The 21,163-nt window shown below is 41.9% G+C and overlaps 1 protein-coding gene across 1 annotated transcript; it reads right to left on the bottom strand.

Annotated features, from left to right (window-relative positions):
* Positions 1-725: 725 nt before the first annotated feature.
* On the bottom strand, positions 726-19,123 carry borcs5 (BLOC-1 related complex subunit 5). Its single transcript, XM_080504430.1, has 5 exons — positions 19,076-19,123; positions 18,568-18,730; positions 18,039-18,182; positions 3,595-3,752; positions 726-1,824 (listed from the first exon to the last, which is right to left on the bottom strand). Exons 2-5 carry the CDS (start codon positions 18,623-18,625, stop codon positions 1,591-1,593), a joined length of 594 nt encoding a protein of 197 aa, XP_080360556.1. The 5' UTR covers positions 18,626-18,730; positions 19,076-19,123; the 3' UTR covers positions 726-1,590.
* Between the last annotated feature and the right edge of the window lie 2,040 nt (positions 19,124-21,163).

Raw genomic sequence — 21,163 nt, 5'->3', positions numbered from 1 at the left:
AGCACCACCTTGCTGACATGGCACAGAGCTGGAGAAGCCCCGCCTCCAGGAAGACTGACATGCGGAGAAACCAAAACAAGACACGCCCACAAATGTGCCAAGGAGCCTCTTCTCTGCGCTGTCTCAGTCTCTGCTCGCTTCACATTGAATGCTGCTGTTTTTGTTGCTGTCGATAACTGTTTTCATCATCATGTCCACTTGGAGAAAATGTGTTTTCACCATCATGTCCACTTGGAGAAAATGTGTTTTCACCATCATGTCCACTTGGAGAAAATGTGTTTTCACCATCATGTCCACTGGAGAAAATGTGTTTTCACCATCATGTCCACTTGGAGAAAATGTGTTTTCACCTTCATGTCCACTTGGAGAAAATGTGTTTTCACCTTCATGTCCACTGGAGAAAATGTGTTTTCCGGTGCAAGTATGTGTCCACACTATTTGGCTTGCCGAAAGAAAAAGCACAGCAGTGAATGTGGCTGGACTTTTTTTTGTTTTCCACAAAGAATGTGTTTATTTGCGAGCGGCTCTTCACCAAAGAAGCTTCCAGAACTACGGTACTTTGAAACTGGACTTACTCAGAAGCTCATCTTGAAACCTGCTGCTATTCCCACAATAAAAGACGCTAACGAGGCGCCAAGATCTGTAAGTACATTACTACAACTACGAGCGTGAGCTGCTGGCTACATCACAGAGGGGGTGGGAGGAGGCGGGCTGTGGGATGGGCTGCAGTCTCCGTGCGGGCGGAGGAGGAGGAGGAGGAGGAGCTGACAACCACCCGTTTCATGAGAGGTGACGTCACCTCAATCCAAGAAATAGCTATAATTTCACAAGTTTTGAGTGTTGTATACTATATCATCCAAATGATTATCCCACATGAGCATAAGATGGACTGTGAAACATGAAATATAGCCAAATATGGGTCATTTAATGTGTTTGTAGAGAGGCTTCATGAATGGCGGTCTGAATGGTGAGTTCACAGCTTTTCTACAGAACTCGGACAGTTCTTAGACAGTGATGACTGTGAGGATAGACAATGTGGTGAACATGCAGACTTATGTAAAGTAATCAAACTGTCAGAATTGAGTGGGTAGATGTTTGAATAGCAAACAAACGAACCAAGATTGAGTAGAATCTGGGATCAGCATAAAAGACCCCAAAAGTTCTGACTTTAACTACATTTCAAACAGTTTATTGCACAAAGTTCACACAAACCCCAGAGGAAAAAGAGCAGTTCCACCACATCTTATATCTTCAGGAGCGAGACGATAATCAGGACAATACTTCTTTTTTTCTCCTTCTATTGTCTTTGAGGTCCAATGAACTCCAGCTTGTTCACATAGTTTTAGTGTGAAAACATCTGCAGAAGGATGGTTATTATGACTCCAGGATGATAAAAATGTCTTCCCTGAAGCCTTTGTCCTGTATGGACTCCAGTTTCAAGTGGGATGGAACTGCTTCTTGGCGCCTGTTCCGCATGAAGCCTTCTTCTCACATGAAGGCAATTTCCGGCCTGAAGAAGTCGTCCCACCATAAGCCATTGTCCTGCCTAACCGTCGTCCTGCCTGCAGTCCGAGTTCAGGGCCAGAGCAGCTACTTGCAGCTCGCCTCGCCATCAGGTCGCATGCTGAAGGGCTCCAGGCGCTCACCCTCAGGGAGCATGTTGTTGAGGCGCTCCATCAGTGGCACAGTCTGGTCGATGCCCATTTGGATGCGTCTCAGTATCATGGACATCTCGTTGACTTTCTGGATCTGCTCGGCGTACTTCGCGTAGCGTTTCTGTCGCTCCTGCATGATGCTAAACAAGGTTTCCACAGACACATCCATCTGAGGAGAAAAAACACTGGACGGTTGGTGAATTCCAGAGGAGGAAGACCTTGACCTTTGACCTACAATCTCAGTTCAAAATTCAAATGTTAAATATATAGAGGATGGAGATATGTCAAAATCTTGAATGGATTCATACAAAGGACTGGTCTCTGTTCTGGTCCTGTTAGATCTCAGTCCTGCTTTTGACTATTGATCATAACATCCTATTACAGAGGCTAGAACACATCATTGGGCTTAAAGGTACAACACTAAACTGGACTGGTTCTGATCATATTTATCAGACAGGTTCCACTTTGTTCATGTTCACGAGAACTCCTCAGTCCAAACTGAGGTTAAACATGGAGTTCCACAGGGTTCTGTCATAGGTCCTATACTTTTTACTTTATACATGCTTCCTGTAGGGAATATTGTTTAAAAAACACTTCATTAACTTCCATTGTTATGCAGATGACACACTAATCTAATTATCTATGAAACCTGATGATAATAACCAACTTTCTAAACTCGAAGCTTGTCTTGAAGATATAAAGAATTGGATGAACCGTAATTTCCTGCTCCTGAACTCAGATAAAACTGATATTATTATATTTGGGCCAAAATATCTGAGAGACAAATTATCTAAAGATATAGTCACACTGGATGGTATTACTTTGAGTTATTTTTTACCAGGATGTATCCTTTAACTCACACATTAAACAAATCTGCTGGACTGCCTTTTTTCACCTACGCAATATTTCCAAAATTAGAAACATACTGTCTCAGAGTGATGTCGAAAAACTAATCCACGCATTTATTACTTCGAGAGTAGACTATTGTAAGTCCCTATTATCAGGGTGTTCAAATAACTGCTGAAAAAGTCTTTTAAACAATTACATTTTAGCCAATTAATTCAAAATTGTGCAGCGAGAGTCCTGACAAGGACCAGCATAAGAGATCACATCACTCCAATACTAACCTCTCTTCATTGGCTTCCTGTTAAATCAAAAATAGAATTTAAAATCTTCTTCTAACTTATAAACCGCTTAACAACCAGGCCCCATCATATCTTAAAGAACTGTTAGTCCCGTATCTCCCAAGAACACTTCATTCTCAGAGTGCTGGCTTACTGGAGGTTCCTAGGTTTTCTAAAAGTAGAAAGGAGGCAGAGACTTCAGCTCTCAAGCTCCCGTCTTGTGGAACCAGAGCCCAGTTTCAGTTCGGGAGGCTGAAATAGTCTCTACTTTTAAGGCCAGACTCAAAACTTTTCTATTTACTAAAGCTTACAGTTTGGGCTGTTTAAAAACACCCCCTACTCGCCTCTCTCTCTCTACCGCTTACTCCACCTCTTTCTCTACTGCTCTCTCTCCCTCTCTCTACCCAGACCAGGGTCTGTTTCTGGCCGATTACCCAAATCAATGTTTGCATCTCCCCTCCCAATATATCTCCCTGTCGACCCTGTCCTCTCCTCTATCCCCTCACCCCAACTGGTCAGCAAAATGCCGCCACCTCTGAGTCTGAGGTTTCTACAAAGGTTTCTTCCTGTTCGAGGGAGTTTTTCCTTTCCACAGTCGCAAATAAACCTGCTTGCTCATGTGAATCCGTTGGGTTTTTCTCTTTTCTCTGTTAAAAGCACCTACAGATGACTGTGTTGTATTTGGTGCTATATAAACAAAGTTTAATTGAATTGAATTTCAAAGTCTTATAAACAATATTCTATTTACAAATTAACTTCTTAGCTTTTTATCCATCCATCCATCCATCCAGCTTTTTATTACTTTCCATAATTACCTCCTTGATCCTCTTGACGAGTGCATTCTGGTCAAAGGCCACAGCCTCAGCACACTGGTGCAGGTGGTCCTGGTAGCGAACACATAGCTGCAGAACTTGAGCGGTGTCCAGCCGCTCCAGAGACACGCTGCTGGGGGACGTCTGTCCACTCAGGATGCCTGCAGAGGGAACAGAGTGACAGCGCTGTTGCTTGTTTTTGTAATGAAACCACAGAGACATGTGCAGAGAAGAATATGCTATGAACGAAGAAAATTGAGAGAACCCGACATCCGTATGGACTGATGAGGCATCGGGGTGAGCCTCAACTATATAGCTACTGATATGGGAGATAAAACTAGAATACTGACCGCAAGTCAAACCATTACGGGTCGGCCATGTTTGCAAGTGCAGGATCAGAAGGAACCTATATCCCCCCCAGGTTCCATTGGGGGGCTAATATGGGGGGGGGCGGTATGTAATAGCACTCCATAGCCTCCATCAGTCTTTGCAGGAGGGAACGGCAACCGTGAAAAAACTTTCCATCTTCAGAGCTGGGATAAAAACTTCTTGGATACAGTGGCTCTGCACCCTGGTGTCGTATAAACAGACCCCCCCAAAAGTGAAGAAAGTTTTGCGGATATACTCATACTTGTCGTCGTGTAAACAGGGTCCAATTCAGTTCCTGCTCCTTATTAGGGATGGGGCCCATCCTATCCAGTATCGGGTTACGATAACGTAATTCACGGATCGGAAATTTCCGATCCAACCTGCAGAGATTTCTGATCTGTTGTACTGTTGCTGAAATGACTACACAGCGTCTCCCTGCCACTGCTCTGCTCGCTGGCTGCAAAAGGTGGAATGGATTTCCTGAAGGGAGGCGGGCCTCAATGAGACGTGGAGTAATGAGTCAGGAAATCCATTCCACAGTTTTCAGCCAGCAAGCGGTCTAGCATAGCAGCACTGTGCTATCCAACGTTTCATGACAACATGTCACTGTTTGGACGTATTTGATGCCCAAAACACCACAAAGCATCAACGTGGATGTTTGCAAACGCGTTGTACGGCAAGGCGTCAACATCTGAAAATGTCAGCTCACCGAGGCACCGTTGCCAACTTTGCGACTTTCTTGCTAAATCCGGTGTCTTTTCAGGTCCTTTTGGTGACTTTTTTTGTGGAAAGCGACGGTGACAAATCTAGCAACCTTTTCTGGTGGTATTACTAGTGTGTTTGGCAATTCCGACGTGAAAGCACGCATGGTTCTGCAGTCACTGTCATCAACAAGCAGCGGGTCCTGCTGTGAGTTCCTCCTCCATCCTGAAGCATTCACATACCTGAAGTCAGTCTAACAGTGGCCTCCCTCCCTCCTGCAGTCCGACCAGAGACCCTGACCACACTGCATCCACACTGAGAATGAACCGTGCATGTGCCACTTGTTTACTGAGCGGCAAGTAAACAGAATTTTTTTTCTCTCCCCCCAATCACACTAAAATGCATACAATAAATCACTGCATATTTGACTGGCAATCTCAGTCACTTATTCACTTTGCCAGAGTGTGTGCGTCTCTGTGACATAAGCCAGCTAATCATGTCTCAGTCAAAACGGGACTCTCAAAAATACAGAAAGGAGTGGGAATCAAACACAGAATTTAAAGGCTGGTTGGAGCAGTTTATTGGAGCCGATTCACGCATTCTGCCTTTATTGTGAGGCTGATTTATGCGCCAAAGTATCAGATGTTAAAAAAACAAACAAACATGACAACTCAGAAACATACCCCAAAGCAAAGCTTCATAACAGGCCCACCCAAAGCAAGCTGCCAATCTTCAATAAAAAAAAAACAGAGTCTGCAAAACTGACTGAAGCCACTATTGCACTAGCTAATGGTCAACACTGCTCCATGCTGGCATGTGATCACATTGGGGAGGCATGTAAAGCTGTATTCTCAGACTCCACTGGTGCTACTCACTTCAAAAATGCACAGGACTGGCTGCAAATGGCATCACGCAATGCTTTAGTTTATTTAGAAAGGTAAAACAATCATCGGGTAATTTTCTGTCGCAAACGTTCAATAAAATAACATGACTCTCTCAAAAATACCTGGATGTTAATCTGTACAACAACTCACACTTTGTATCACCTCAGACTGAAGACTAACACCCATTGTGCTGTTTCTGATCATTAGTCACTCTGCAGGTCAGGAAACATCACTCCTGTAAGCAGAGGACGCCGTTGTGGTTCCTGTGTGGAAACCTGCTCACTCCCTGCTCTCTGTAAGTAATGATGCTCACTGTGACGTACAACTTTTATAGGTAAATATTATCAAATGTTCATTAAAAAAATATTAATTTTATATGAGTTGTGTTGTCTTCTGCTGTTTTCTTTTGTTGTCTTGTTCTTTCACACTATGTTGAGTAAAATGTCTGTAAGGTTTTGACGCCAACAATGATCATTCTTGAAATGACTAATATAATGTCAGTGTGGACTAATTAAAAACCCTCATAGTGTCTAGATTGTGTTTGAATATTGAAACGGATCATTTTACGTGTTTATGTGTGTTTGTATGTTTTCAGAAGAGCAGTGCACTAATGTTTCTTTCAGACTGGACGTCACTCCACCCGGTGGGGAGACAACAGTGGAAGAGGAGTCTGGTTTCAGTCTCTGTTGGTCAAATACTATTGATGCAGTGTTGGAAAGATATTTTTTTTTGTCTGTCTATTCCAGAGGAAATGTGTGAATCAAGGATTGTTGGTGACTGCAGATGTGCAGCAAAGTGGGTTCAGGTGAACATGGACCTGTTTACTGGCTGAGCTGACCTGGAGTCTGTACTGGACATGGAGGAGGAACATGTCCTGCAGTACTGGACATGAGGGAGGAGCAGGAACAGACCGAGGCTGGTCTGCAGTACAAAGTCTCGTGTAGCGAAGTAATCCTGGACGAGTCGGAAAATGAATCACTTTGAGCCTTTTTAAATTTGTTTTCTATAATATTGGAGAAGTGAACATTTTGTAAAGAAATCCATGACAAAAGACATTATCAAGGATATTTCGAATGTCACACAGATGACTGAATAAAGAACAATAAAATTGTTTCGACTTTTTGTGTTTTCTCCTTTGTATTGCTGCTTTATGGAGTACGGTACTTTATATTTCACTTCAACTGTACCCTGGGCATCTCATAGGTAAGGTAGTATATTTATTGACATTCCTCCAGGTGTAAATCGATGTGATCCAGCAGAAGAAGCACCAAAACGGCATAATAATTAATGAATAATGGCCACTAACAGAATAAGACAAAAGAAAAAATTTAATGGAAAATGGAGTAATATACATTAAAGGTCCCACTAAATCGAGTTTTCTGTGTTTTAAACATCATAAAAGTGTTATTTGGGGTTCATATACATCCCCAAAGTGGTTTTTTCATTGATTCCCTCAAGCTTGAGTTCACAGTGATCTTTCTCTGTTCTAATTGGTGGGGGAGCTCAACACCTTGATTCAATTTGATGACGCGGCACAGAGCTGGAGAAGCCCCGCCTCCAGGAAGACTGACATGCGGAGAAACCAAAACAAGACACGCCCACAAATGGAGCGCGCAGCCTCTTCTCTGCTCGCCATCTCAGTCTCTGCTCGCTTCACATTGAACGCTGCTGTTTTTGTTGCTGTCGATAACTGTTTTCACCATCATGTCCACTTGGAGAAAATGTGTTTTCACCATCATGTCCACTTGGAGAAAATGTGTTTTCACCATCATGTCCACTTGGAGAAAATGTGTTTTCGCCATCATGTCCACTTGGAGAAAATGTGTTTTCACCTTCATGTCCACTGGAGAAAATGTGTTTTCACCTTCATGTCCACTGGAGAAAATGTGTTTTCACCATCATGTCCACTGGAGAAAATGTGTTTTCACCATCATGTCCACTTGGAGAAAATGTGTTTTCACCTTCATGTCCACTGGAGAAAATGTGTTTTCACCATCATGTCCACTTGGAGAAAATGTGTTTTCACCTTCATGTCCACTGGAGAAAATGTGTTTTCACCTTCATGTCCACTTGGAGAAAATGTGTTTTCACCATCATGTCCACTTGGAGAAAATGTGTTTTCACCATCATGTCCACTTGGAGAAAATGTGTTTTCACCATCATGTCCACTGGAGAAAATGTGTTTTCACCTTCATGTCCACTGGAGAAAATGTGTTTTCACCTTCATGTCCACTTGGAGAAAATGTGTTTTCACCATCATGTCCACTTGGAGAAAATGTGTTTTCACCATCATGTCCACTTGAAGAAAATGTGTTTTCACCTTCATGTCCACTGGAGAAAATGTGTTTTCACCTTCATGTCCACTTGGAGAAAATGTGTTTTCACCATCATGTCCACTTGGAGAAAATGTGTTTTCACCATCATGTCCACTTGGAGAAAATGTGTTTTCACCTTCATGTCCACTTGGAGAAAATGTGTTTTCACCTTCATGTCCACTTGGAGAAAATGTGTTTTCACCATCATGTCCACTTGGAGAAAATGTGTTTTCACCTTCATGTCCACTTGGAGAAAATGTGTTTTCACCATCATGTCCACTTGGAGAAAATGTGTTTTCACCTTCATGTCCACTGGAGAAAATGTGTTTTCACCATCATGTCCACTTGGAGAAAATGTGTTTTCACCATCATGTCCACTTGGAGAAAATGTGTTTTCACCTTCATGTCCACTTGGAGAAAATGTGTTTTCACCATCATGTCCACTGGAGAAAATGTGTTTTCACCATCATGTCACTTGGAGAAAATGTGTTTTCACCATCATGTCCACTTGGAGAAAATGTGTTTTCACCATCATGTCCACTTGGAGAAAATGTGTTTTCACCATCATGTCACTTGGAGAAAATGTGTTTTCACCATCATGTCCACTTGGAGAAAATGTGTTTTCACCATCATGTCCACTGGAGAAAATGTGTTTTCACCATCATGTCCACTTGGAGAAAATGTGTTTTCACCATCATGTCCACTTGGAGAAAATGTGTTTTCACCTTCATGTCCACTTGGAGAAAATGTGTTTTCACCATCATGTCCACTGGAGAAAATGTGTTTTCACCTTCATGTCCACTTGGAGAAAATGTGTTTTCATCATCATGTCCACTTGGAGAAAATGTGTTTTCGGGTGCAAGTATGTGTCCACACTATTTGTCTTGCCGAAAAAAGAAGCACAGCGGCGAATGTGGCTGGACTTTTTTTTCTTTTCCGCAAAGAATGTGTTTGTTTGCGAGCGACACGTCACCAAAGAAGCTTCCAGAACTACGGTACTTTGAAACTGGACTTACTCAGAAGCTCATCTTGAAACCTGCTGCTATTCACACAATAAAAGACGCTAACGAGGCGCCGAGATCTGCAAGTACATTACTACCAAGCCAGCGTGAGCTGCTGGCTACGTCACAGAGGGGTTGGGAGGAGGCGGGCTGTGGTCTGGGCTGCAGTCTCGTGAGGGCGGAGGAGGAGGAGGAGGAGGAGGAGGAGCTGACAACCACCCGTTTCATGAGAGGTGACGTCACCTCAATCCAAGAAATAGCTATAATTTCACAAGTTTTGACGGTTGTATACTGTATCACCTAAATAATTATCCCACATGAGCATAGGATGGACTGTGAAACATGAAATATAGCCAAATATGGGTCCTTTAACGTAATCGTGTATACAGTTTAAATAACAGTGAAAGTACATCATATGTATCACATGATAGAACACTTTACGATAGCTATGACATCTTGGCTTATAAAATAAGTCATTTTAAGAAAAAGAGCATTTTTAACTGACTGGCCTCAAGCTGATTTATAATATATACATACTTGAGTGATATATATCATAAGGTATCTTAATAAAATGAGTACACCTCTCACATTTCTGTGAACATTTCTATCTTTCAATGGGACAACACTGAAGAAATGTGTCATCTCTTCAGGGTCCCATCAAAAGATTAATTAAATATTTGCAGAAGTGTGAGGGGTGTACTCACTTTTGTGAGATAGTGTACCATGGGTATCTTTATACAATAAAAACAAACATTCTAGTATTTATGGAGGGGGGTGGGATTTGATAAGTTATACTTCTTTCTTTGTTTGGTGAGATATCGTTTGATTATTATGAGCTGTTTATTTGATTTTGTGAATGTTTGAAATAAACAATGTAATTCATAAAAGATTAAACTCTAAAATGCCGGAGTATAGACCTATGATTTTTCACATCGTAATAATAAACTGTTCAAGTCACCAGCTCTGCTGCATTTTTCTCATATCAAAAACACTGCCTGGAAGATATTATTACTGATATTTGTTAGACCCCAGCCTAGGAGCTACTGGAGCACGACATAAAAAACACACACAAATACGACCACAGTCATAACAATTGTATATTAAACAATCATTTGTGGCCATAAATGATCCTATATTATACATTCAGAAATAGTATAATATACAATCATTTATTGGCATAAATACTCAGACTACACGTGCTATATAGATAAAAAGGCGCTGTACTACATTCAAGAAAGTAGCTTTTAATGTGGCGTTGTTGACTAATTAACGCATTCTGAATTTTCCACGAGCATTTCGGCATTTCATTCTGTTCCATTTTATTTTGAATTGTTGCATTTTATTTTGAATGAGCACGTCCGGCCTAACAGTGGAGGAAGCCTGACAGTGGAGGGAGCCTGAGAGTGGAGGTCCTGCAGCCAGACATTCTTGGGACTGGCTGATGTTCCTGCACGCGTTACCCATGTGAGCTCCATGGTGCGGCCTTTTGTTGTAGTACAGTCACATCCATCATCCTGGCTACCTGTCACGGCTAAAACAAAAAAACTGTAGAGTGCGTGGAAAATAAACATTTTTACCTCGATGTAATGATATTTTGTTTTTCTGCATGAATAAAGTCAATTACCGTATTTTCCGCCCTATAAGGCGCACCTAAATACCTCAAATTTTCTCAAAAGCTGCCAGTGCGCCTTATAACCCAGTGCGCCTTATATATGGAAGAATTGCTCTACTCCAGACTGCTATTTGACAGCTGAACAACCAGAAGCTTTTAATTTGACAACACTAACTTCTCAACTGGATCTTCAGAGCGGACGACACTCCACACAACACCTTCATCACTCATGGTTGCACACCAACATTCTAACAAACCAAAATAAACTAGATGAAATAATTACTCCCTAAACTGGGGAACAAAAACACATAAACACAATCAACACAACACCAAGCCCAACAAAAACCCACAATAACCTCCAACAACACAAAACATGAATTTGTCACTGCAAGGCATGATGGGACATCCTGAGCTCCTCAGTGCAGCCGATAGAAACTCCCATAATTCATTGCAGCTGTTTGTGGTGTTTTAAATGCAATTATTGCGGGTTATATTTGGTTTGTGGTGTCGGTAATAATTGTGTTGTGTTGTGTTTTTGTTGCTTAGTTCATGTAGTTTAGTTTATTATCATTATTATTACTGGTAGTTGTAAGTTGTCAACCAGCAGTGAAGAAGGTTTTGTGTGTAGTGTCGTCCTGGTATAGGCTGCAGGTAGGACTATCAAAATAAAGTGTGTGCACCTCTCTGGGTGTTAGAATCAGTGGAAAATGTAACCTAATGGCTTTGAGCTATCAAGTTTGTTGACCACTGGTCTGTTCCATGTGCCTTATAATGTGGTGTGCCTTAACTACAAACAAAGTTTTAATTATGTCAATCAATCTAGGTGTGCCCTATAATCCGGTGTGCATTATAGGGCAGAAAATACGGTAAATAAAGTGTATGAAGATGGGCATTTCATTAGAAAAGGATCAACTTCTTGGCAAGATCAGATAGAGAGTTGTGTTGTTTACCTTGTCAAGCAAAAAAATTTTTCAAAGTTCTCTTCAGCTATCCCTCTGTCTGGGTCATCCATTTTTGCGCAGGCTACTGGATAAATGAAATGAATGTTAGTTCTGGGAGGCTCAGAAAATAAGACATTTTCCGGGGCCTCAACAGATTAACAACAAGTTGACAAAATGAGGGGTATCGCAGGTCAAAGGTTCAGGTTAGCCACATCCCTCATAAATCCAGTCTGGCCGTATTAGCCACCAAACAACTGAGCTACTAGCTCAGGGGTCGGCAACCCGCGGCTCCTCTTTCATCCTTATACTGCGGCTCTGAGTGGCTTGGGGAAATAAATAAGTATTTAATTGAAGGGTATTTTATTTGTGTTATTTTTTTTTACATTTTTGTTCTAAATTGAAAGATTATTGTGATCTTGAAATATTAAAAGAAACTTATTTGGATTATTTTTGATTATTTTTCGTCGCTCAAAATAAATGACACTCGCGGAAGCCGGTATACCCGCCAAAACGCTGTACATTTGTCAAGACTTCTAACCCCAGGTAGGCCAAGTGTGAAGAATATAAGAAAAGAAAAATATCTGAAGACAATAGAACATTGAATGATGCCTGGGCAGATTCATTTGCATGTACCTCTGACGAGAGTGGCCTACCAGTATGCCTGATTTGTGGAGAAAAACTGGCTCACAATAAAAAGTCAAATGTCGCAAGACATTTCAATAACACACAGAGCCTTTGCTGAAAAATATCCAGAGGGAGAAGAGAGAGAAAAAGCTGTTTCGGAACGGATGCGGAAGGCTGATCTGAGGAAAAATCAATTCAAGAAGTGGGTGAAGTCTGCAAATTCAACTCCACATGCAAATTTTGTGGCCGCTCAGGAAATAGTCAGGCATGGGAAACCGTTCACAGATGGAGAATATGTGAAAGAGTCATTCATTAAGATTTCAGAACACCTATTCGCGGACTTTAAAAACAAGCATGAAATTGTGCAGAGAATCAGAGAGATGCCTCTCTCTGTGAACACTGTCAAAGACACAACCATACAAATGGCAGAAAACATCACAAAACAGCAAATTAAAGACATCAATTCAGCTGCAGCGTACTCAATCGCCTGTGATGAGTCCAAAGACAAAAGTGACATTGAACAAATAGCGCTGTTCTGCCGATATGTGAACTCTGCTGGACCGCAGGAAGAAATGGTTGAGCTGATACCACTAAAAGGCCAGACACGGGGGGGGGGGGGGGGGGGGACATCTGTGAGGCTGTGCTTGATTGTTTAAGAGCCAAAGAAATAAAAACAACCCACCTAGTGTCAGTGGCTGCCGGTGGGGCAGCGAGTATGACGGGAGCGCACGGGGGCTTCGTGGCCTTGCTGCACAAGTCACTGGATAGAAAGCTGCTGACTTTTCACTTTCATCCTGCACCAAGAGGCATTGTGAGCGCAAACCTTTCCTCCAGAATGCACAGAGGTCATGAATGTTGTCATTCAGATTCAGAATTTTTTTCTCGTTATCTCGAGAAAAACGGGTCCCATTTTCTCGAGAAAAATACTTGAGATCTCAAGAAAATCACTGAAATTCTCTCATTATCATGGAAAATGGAGGGTAAAAAAAAAAAACAAACCATGTCCTTTTAGGGCTTCCGTATTATTCCTCTTACCGACAGCTTGCCTCACAATTACACGCCAATGTCCAATTGTGCAAATTAGGTGATGGTGTAATTTTGCAACTTTGAGGACAGCCAATAGCGACTTTCCTTACTGAGGAGTTGGCAACGCTGCGCTGAGGAGAACGGCACTGATCGTGGCATTGCAGTGGAAAGCAGTGGAAAGCAGTGGAAAGCACCACAAAGCAGTGGAAGGCCGCACGGCAGGCGATTCACACCTGAAGCTGCGTCCTACCCCATGCAAAACTCTGAAAATAGTAGGGGCGTAACAATACATTGATTCATTTATTAATAATACAATTACATCAATCCACATCGTCATCTTTAAGATACGCCTTTATTTTGAAATTCAGATGGCACGTCTGTACGTCTGTGTGAGTATCACAAGTGTCATTTCATATTTCAATTGTAAAGATATGGTGAGTGAACTGCATTTGGTTGCATAGTTTAAGGAGTGACCTTGGTTAAGTTCAGTTAAAAGTGCTTTTTTGTTTGAGACACTAAAAAGAAATAGTGAAGGTTTACACAAACATCCTCACTTTATTTCTATAAAACGGACTTGAAGTTCTTTAAGTTTTGTTTTATAGGATGTGAATTGTTCTGTATGATTGAAAGGTTATCAAAGGCTCTTAAAGTTAACAGATAAAAAAAATGCACTTAAACGAGAAATGTGAGATTATAGTGAACAAGTCGTCTTTTTTTAACTTAAGAATATGGTTTACACTGTTTATTTAAGGTCTACGGACCCCGAAGGGACATGAAGAAGAAAAAAAAAGAAGAGGAAAAACTATGTCAGGATCTCGCAATAACTTTTGCGAGATCTCGCATTATATTATTATATATGCGCATCGTGTATGTGATCGACTAAGTTTGTACTTTCAGAGATACCGTACCCCCTTCGACTAAGTTTGTCCTTTCAGAGACACCGTAAACCCCACTGTTGTTGAGAGAGGCTAAAGTCAAGAGAGTTTTATTTTGAAATCGGCCTAAAATATGAAGGTACCGGTATTCAAGCAGTGCTTAGCGAAAGGAGATGCTTTTGTTGCAAGTTATTGCGAGATCCCGAGATACTTTTGCGAGATCTCGAGGGTTTTTTTCCCTCTTCTTTTTTTTTTCTTCTCCATGTCCCTTCGGGGGCTCCGTAAATGTCTGATACCTGAAAGACCTTAGAAATAAAATAGGCTACAGACTGAATTTGATCTTATCACCACTAATGATGCAGAGCGACTTCTCTTACGATCACACGCCACATATTACGAACATGGTGACAAGGCAAGCCGGCTTCTAGCTCATCAGCTACGTCGCCAGGAAGCCTCACGTATGATTCCCCAGGCAAAAGATTCTTCAGGCATGTTGCATAGAGATCCCACCACCATTAATTCTGTTTTTCACTCATTCTATTCCTCTTTATACAAGTCTGAATCTCCACCCGACACTACTGAAATGAACTCGTTCCTAGATAACCTCAATTTCCCTTTGATAAACCCAGATTCTGCTAAAGAACTTGACTCGCCGTTAACGGTAGAAGAAATTATTCTTGCTATGAGAAACATGCAAAATAACAAAGCTCCTGGCCCGGACGGATTCCCAGTTGAGTTTTTTTTTTAATTTCAGGATAAACTGTCCCCATTACTACATGCTGTATATAAGGAATCGCTACAACAGGGTACTCTCCCTCCTACTTTAAGACAAGCCTCTTAAAAAAAGATAAGGATCCGGTTCTCCTACAGACCTCTCTCTTTAATAAATGTGGATGCTAAGATCCTTGCGAAAGCTTTGGCCTATCGCCTGGAAAATGTTGTACCAACTATTGTTTCACCTGAGCAGACTGGATTTGTTAAGGGGCGGCAGCTGTTCTTTAATGTCCGTACTCTCCTAAATATTATCTACTCTAAAACTAACACAGCAACACCTGAAGCAGTGATCTCGGTCGACGCTGAAAAAGCATTCGACAGGGTTGAATGGGACTATTTATTCACTGTACTAAAGAAGTTTGGGCTGGGAAATGTGTTCATTTCGTGGATACGTCTCCTCTATACATCTCCACAAGCGAGTATCTCCACCAATAACATTCAATCCAGTTTTTTCACTCTTGCCCGTGGCACCAGGCAGGGGTGTCCTCTATCTCCCCTACTGTTTGCACTAGCTATAGAGCCCTTGTCAATCTTTCTGAGGTCCTCTTCTATTTTTACTGGAATTTCACGATTGGGCACAGAATTTAAATTGTCTCTTTATGCTGATGATTTATTGCTGTATGTCTCGGATCCTGTTCTTTCCATCCCAACAATTTTATCTACCTTTCAGAGATTTGGATCATTTTCAGGCGACAAAGTAAATATCTCTAAAACTGAATGCTACCCTGTCAATGCTTCAGCGTCACAGCTCAAACAGTCTGATATTCCTTTTAAATTTAGCCTGTCTGGCTTTAAGTATCTCGGAATCAATGAAACCAGAACGCTAAACTCTCTTTTTTCCTGCTAATTTCCTGCCTTTAATGTCTAAAATTAAATCTGACCTCCAAAGATGGGGAAGCTTACCTCTCTCATTAATCGGAAGAATGAATGCAGTCAAAATGAACATTTTGCCCAAATTTCTATTTTTGTTCCACTGTCTCCCACTTTTCCTCCCAAAGCAGTTCTTTAAAACAATTGATCAAACTATCTCTCACTTCCTATGGTGTGGAAAGGCACCCAGGATCCCCAAATCCACACTTCAGAGATGTAAATTCAATGGTGGATTGTCACTTCCAAATTTTCAATTGTATTATTGGGCAGCACATATCCACAAGATTTCATTTTGGTTCAAATCAGTGGATCTGCCATGGTGTGATCTGGAGGCGCAGTCATGCGTTTCATCCTCCCTAACTGCTTTACTTACCTCTTCTATTCCATCCAACCCCTCTGGCTTTACAAATAACCAAGTGGTTCGCTCCACGCTTAAAATCTGGTATCAATTCAGAAGGCACTTCACGTTTAAGTCAGCATCTACCTTAGCTCCTTTATTGAGAAATCATTTATTTAAACCTGCATTTACAGACTCAACCTTTTTTGCATGGCATAATTAAGGGCCTGAAATGTTTTAAAGACCTTTACAAGGATGGTATTTTTTGCAGTTTTTCAGATCTCTCAGGAGAATTTCATCTCCCACCCTCTCATCTCTTTCGTTACTTTCAAGTTAGACACAGTGCTAATGCTTTGTTTCCAGTTTTTCCCTCTTTACCACCAAGTCTACAGTGGGAGGACCTTCTATCCCGCGATCCACTTCAGAAGTCACTCATCTCTAAAGTTTATGATGAAATTCTGTCTTTTGATTGTTCACCAGTTACCAAAGTCAAGACTGACTGGGAACAAGAACTGGGTCTACATCTGGGAGATGACTGGTGGGACTCTGCTCTTAAGAAAATTCACACTAGCTCAGCCTGCGCTCGTCTCACACTTATACAGTTTCAAGTATTGTTTAGAGTCCATTATTCCAAAACTCGACTGTCACAAATCTATCCCAGAATCACCGACAATTGCGACAAATGCCATGCTTCATCTTGCAACTTAACTCATATGTTTTACTCTTGTTCGTCACTTTCTCGTTTCTGGCAGAACTATTTTGATACCATGTCAAAAATATTTTTAATGACTATAAAAGTCTCTCCCCATGTCGCCATATTCGGGCTCCCAGAAGACCACAACCGGCTTACCGCTAACCAATTAGATATTTTAGCCTTTACCTCCTTACTGGCAAGGCGCCAGCTTCTTCTTCATTGGAAGTCAACTAAAGCTCCATCTAACTCTCAGTGGCTCAATGACACCATGTGTTTTCTAAAGCTGGAGAAGATTAGATATTCAGTGCAAGGTAACTCTGATCAATTTTACAACAAGTGGCTTCCCTTTTTAACATTCTTTCGCTCTCTTCAGGCTATACCTCCTGATTGATGGACCCCAACCTCCTTTCTTTCTTTTTCTTCTTATCTTATCATTATTATTATTTATTTGTTTATTTTATTTTATTATTATTTTTATTTTATTTATTTTTTTTTTTGTACACTGTTTGTTTGTTGCTCAAACATGTTCCTGTTGGGCTACAAATACCAAACAAGAAAACACCCTAGGAGGCAGACTGTATGTCTTGCTCTTCATCATGATGCACAATATTTCTACTGTATCGATATGTTTACATTTTCAATTGTAATACAGTTATGTTGCGATACTCAATGTAATTACAACATTGCTCTCTGTTCTAATTTGTGCCTTACCTCCTAATAAAAATATTAACCAAAAAAAAAGAAGAAATAAAATAGTCAAATCATATAAAAAAAAAATGTTGTTCGTTGATGTATACATAAATGATTGTGTGAGATGGGCAGATGATATCACATCATATTGATTGCAGGCTTGTGAATCAAATCAAATCGTATCGTGACAGACATCACAAACATCACAGTGTCGTCAAAACATATCGACATTGTATCATGCTGTGACGAAGCTGGTGATTTACACCTCTAGAAAATAGTCCAAAACATTTGTGCTGCATAGGAGCTGGAGCATCAATGAGATGATGACATCACGCAGACCCCCACAGTGTCCAAATTTAATAAAAAATAGTTTGTACTGCTTCCTTTTCTGACCTTACACTAACCTCAAGTTGTCTTTTGACAGAATGTTCCTACATTTCAGTTTATTACAGGCTCATATAAAATCAACAATAATGATAATAATGATATTAAAGCAAACAGAGTGCCGGTATTGGGAGAGTATTGGTATCAGCGGATATCCAAATTCAGGTATCGGGATCGGTTTGGAAGGAAAAAAACCTGGATTGGTGTATCCATACTCCTCACGGGACCACACACACACACACACACATACATACATACTCGAAAATTTGGGAGAACTTGCAAAATACACACAGAGAAGACCCCCCTCGTAGATGATGCACAACCTGATGAGCTGAGAGAGGCTTCTTACCCTTGAGGAGCGGCTGGAACGTCGGGATCTCCTGTAGCTTGATCACATCTGGGTCGCTGTGGATGTTCTTCATGGATTGAGTCCCCGAAGCCACGACCACGATGTCGTCCATCTTGGCCTTGTGCTTAGCTGGAGATGGAACCACTGAGGAAAACAGGCTGGTTAGATAGATAGATAGATAGATAGATAGATAGATAGCTAGATAGATAGATAGATAGATAGATAGATGACTTTATTAATCCCTGAAGGGAAATTGTTTTGTTGCAGCATTCTGGTTTATAAAATACAATGGAATAGAATAGAATATATACAATAACTGCAACACACACACACACACACACACACACACACACACACACACACACACACACACACACACACACACACACACACACACACACACACACACACACACACACACACACACACACACACACACACACACACACACACACACACACACACACAATGAAGCAGCAACCATAACCAAGGACCAGCACCGTTGACCAGCGACCGAGCCTGCGCTTACCTGCTGAGCTGTACTCGGAGTGTTTGTGCTCCACGTCCGCGCTTTGCTCGGCTCCCATGATGCTCACACTCTGCTCGCGGGCCACCAGAGGGGACCGGATTATCGACACTCCACGGACTTGTCCCCCGGAAGCAGGACACAACCCGCTGTGAGGGAACAGCGTCTGGAACACAATGATTCGGGTTACAAGCTCGCGACAGACGATCCCAAACCAAAGCTGGCAGCTACAGAACAGTCACGATGATTCACAGAATCTGCTCCTCGAACAAAAGAACATTTACGGACAGAAAGAATAGAACCGAGTATCTGCGCGTCACGAGCCGCACTTCCGTAAATAAAGACCACGTGACCTTGATGGCTGTGTCCAGACGCTGTGTTCGTGTAGCAAACAGCGCCCTCATCTTGGGGAGGTCACTCGCTCGTGCTAAACATATGGATCCCAGGCTAATAAATCCACAAAACATATTCGTAGCTCGCTTGCTAGTCCACGCAGCAACACAAAAAATACCTCATTTTAAAGCAGTGGTAAAGTCCCGTGGAAACCTCATGGATAAAGTATTGGGAGGAGGGGAAAAAGTATATGGTGCAGATGTCAACACAATCGCCTCTTACTGCTCAAACACGGCCAGTGTCTTTTTTTTTCTTTCATTTATTGGCGGGTTGTAAACAGCTTTCAGGTGCATACCGCCACCTACTGTACATGAGTGTGTAGCGTCACATACCCACCCTTATATTCTACCTATTAAATGAGTCTGTCTCAGAAAGTTGAACAGTGCTTTCCTGACATTTGGTACTTTTTCTTTCTGCCCTTCTGTTCCATTAATGCCAGCCAGGCTGCAGTACCATTGTACTGTTCTCACTTCCCTTTCCAGCTTCTTTCTTGGTGCTGCAAATTTTACACAGTGCATTAATACATGTTCCACATTTTCTTTCACACCACATCTCTCACACTTGTCAGTATTATTTTTACCCATTATATTAGGGATGCTCAATATTGGCTTTTCTACCGATATCCGATATTCCGATATTGTCCAACTCTTAATTTCCGATACCGATATCACCGATACCGATATATGCTGGCTTTTTACATCAAAACTGTTAGGTAACAACAACATAAAATATCTCCTACTGTGGAATTAACACATTGTGCCTAATTTTATTGTGATGCCCCACTGGATGCATATGTGAATCAAACATGGCTTTCCAAATGTACACACTGAGAAAAATAAGAGAACAACAACTTAAATTATGGAAAAAAGTGCCATATTTATTTAGTGTTAGAGAGAAACCTCAACAACAAACTCAACAACACCACAGACAATATAAAAAAAAAAGGAAGAGGCATATCTTCAGTCCATTAGTTGTAAACAGTCAATGAATGAATAACTGGACATAACTTGTCAAATAATAGACTCAAACTGGGCTCAGTCTCTTTTAAGAGTAACAAAATAGTGCAAATATAAACAAGAAAGGCACAGAAATGCTCACAAAATTAAAACAGCCCTCCTTTAAAGTGCAACAAAAACAAAGACTGAAGTTGACTCGTCCATATAACTGGTCTATTTCTTTCCCCATGTCCTCATGTGTAAGAGGGAGATTGTTCTGTATGAATACAAGCATCTCAGCATCTCAGCAATGTATGAGATTTCTCTTCTCATCAATGATGTGGGCACCAGTGCTGAACACTGGTTCACTGTCAACACTGGTGCAGGGTGCAGTCAGGTACTGGTACCAGTGCTGACCACTGGTTCACTGTCAACACTGGTGCAGGGTGCAGTCAGGTACTGGTACCAGTGCTGAACACTGGTTCACTGTCAACACTGGTGCAGGGTGCAGTCAGGTACTGGTACCAGTGCTGAACACTGGTTCACTGTCAACACTGGTGTGGGGTGCAGTCAGGTACTGGCACCAGTGCTGAACAGTGGTTCACTGTCAACACTGGTGCGGGGTGCAGTCAGGTACTGGTACCAGTGCTGAACACTGGTTCACTGTCAACACTGGTGCGGGGTGCAGTCAGGTACTGGTACCAGTGCTGAACAGTGGTTCACTGTCAACACTGGTGCGGGGTGCAGTCAGGCACTGGTACCAGTGCTGAACACTGGTTCACTGTCAACACTGGTGCGGGGTGCAGTCAGGTACTGGTACCAGTGCTGAACAGTGGTTCACTGTCAACACTGCTGCGGGGTGCAGTCAGGTACTGGTACCAGTGCTGAACACTGGTTCACTGTCAACACTGGTGTAGGGTGCAGTCAGGTACTGGTACCAGTGCTGAACACTGGTTCACTGTCAACACTGGTGCAGGGTGCAGTCAGGTACTGGTACCAGTGCTGAACACTGGTTCACTGTCAACACTGGTGCAGGGTGCAGTCAGGTACTGGTACCAGTGCTGAACAGTGGTTCACTGTCAACACTGCTGCAGGGTGCAGTCAGGTACTGGTCCCAGTGCTGAACAGTGGTTCACTGTCAACACTGGTGCAGGGTGCAGTCAGGTACTGGTACCAGTGCTGAACAGTGGTTCACTGTCAACACTGGTGCAGGGTGCAGTCAGGTACTGGTACCAGTGCTGAACACTGGTTCACTGTCAACACTGGTGCAG

The sequence above is a fragment of the Blennius ocellaris genome (assembly GCF_963422515.1).
Source record: "Blennius ocellaris genome assembly, chromosome: 11".
NCBI lineage: Eukaryota > Metazoa > Chordata > Actinopteri > Blenniiformes > Blenniidae > Blennius > Blennius ocellaris.
Note: the sequence above shows the minus strand (reverse complement) of the source record. Positions and strands in the feature narration are given on the sequence as shown.

Excerpts from the sequence above, each read along its gene's own strand:
- borcs5 (XM_080504430.1), bottom strand. The coding sequence starts at position 18,625 with ATGGGAGCCGAGCAAAGCGCGGACGTGGAGCACAAACACTCCGAGTAC. Across the intron at positions 18,183-18,567 it reads CTCCGAGTACAGCTCAGCAG|TGGTTCCATCTCCAGCTAAG; the intron begins GTAAGCGCAGGC and ends TGTTTTCCTCAG. Across the intron at positions 1,825-3,594 it reads TCGTCAAGAGGATCAAGGAG|ATGGATGTGTCTGTGGAAAC; the intron begins GTAATTATGGAA and ends TTTTCTCCTCAG.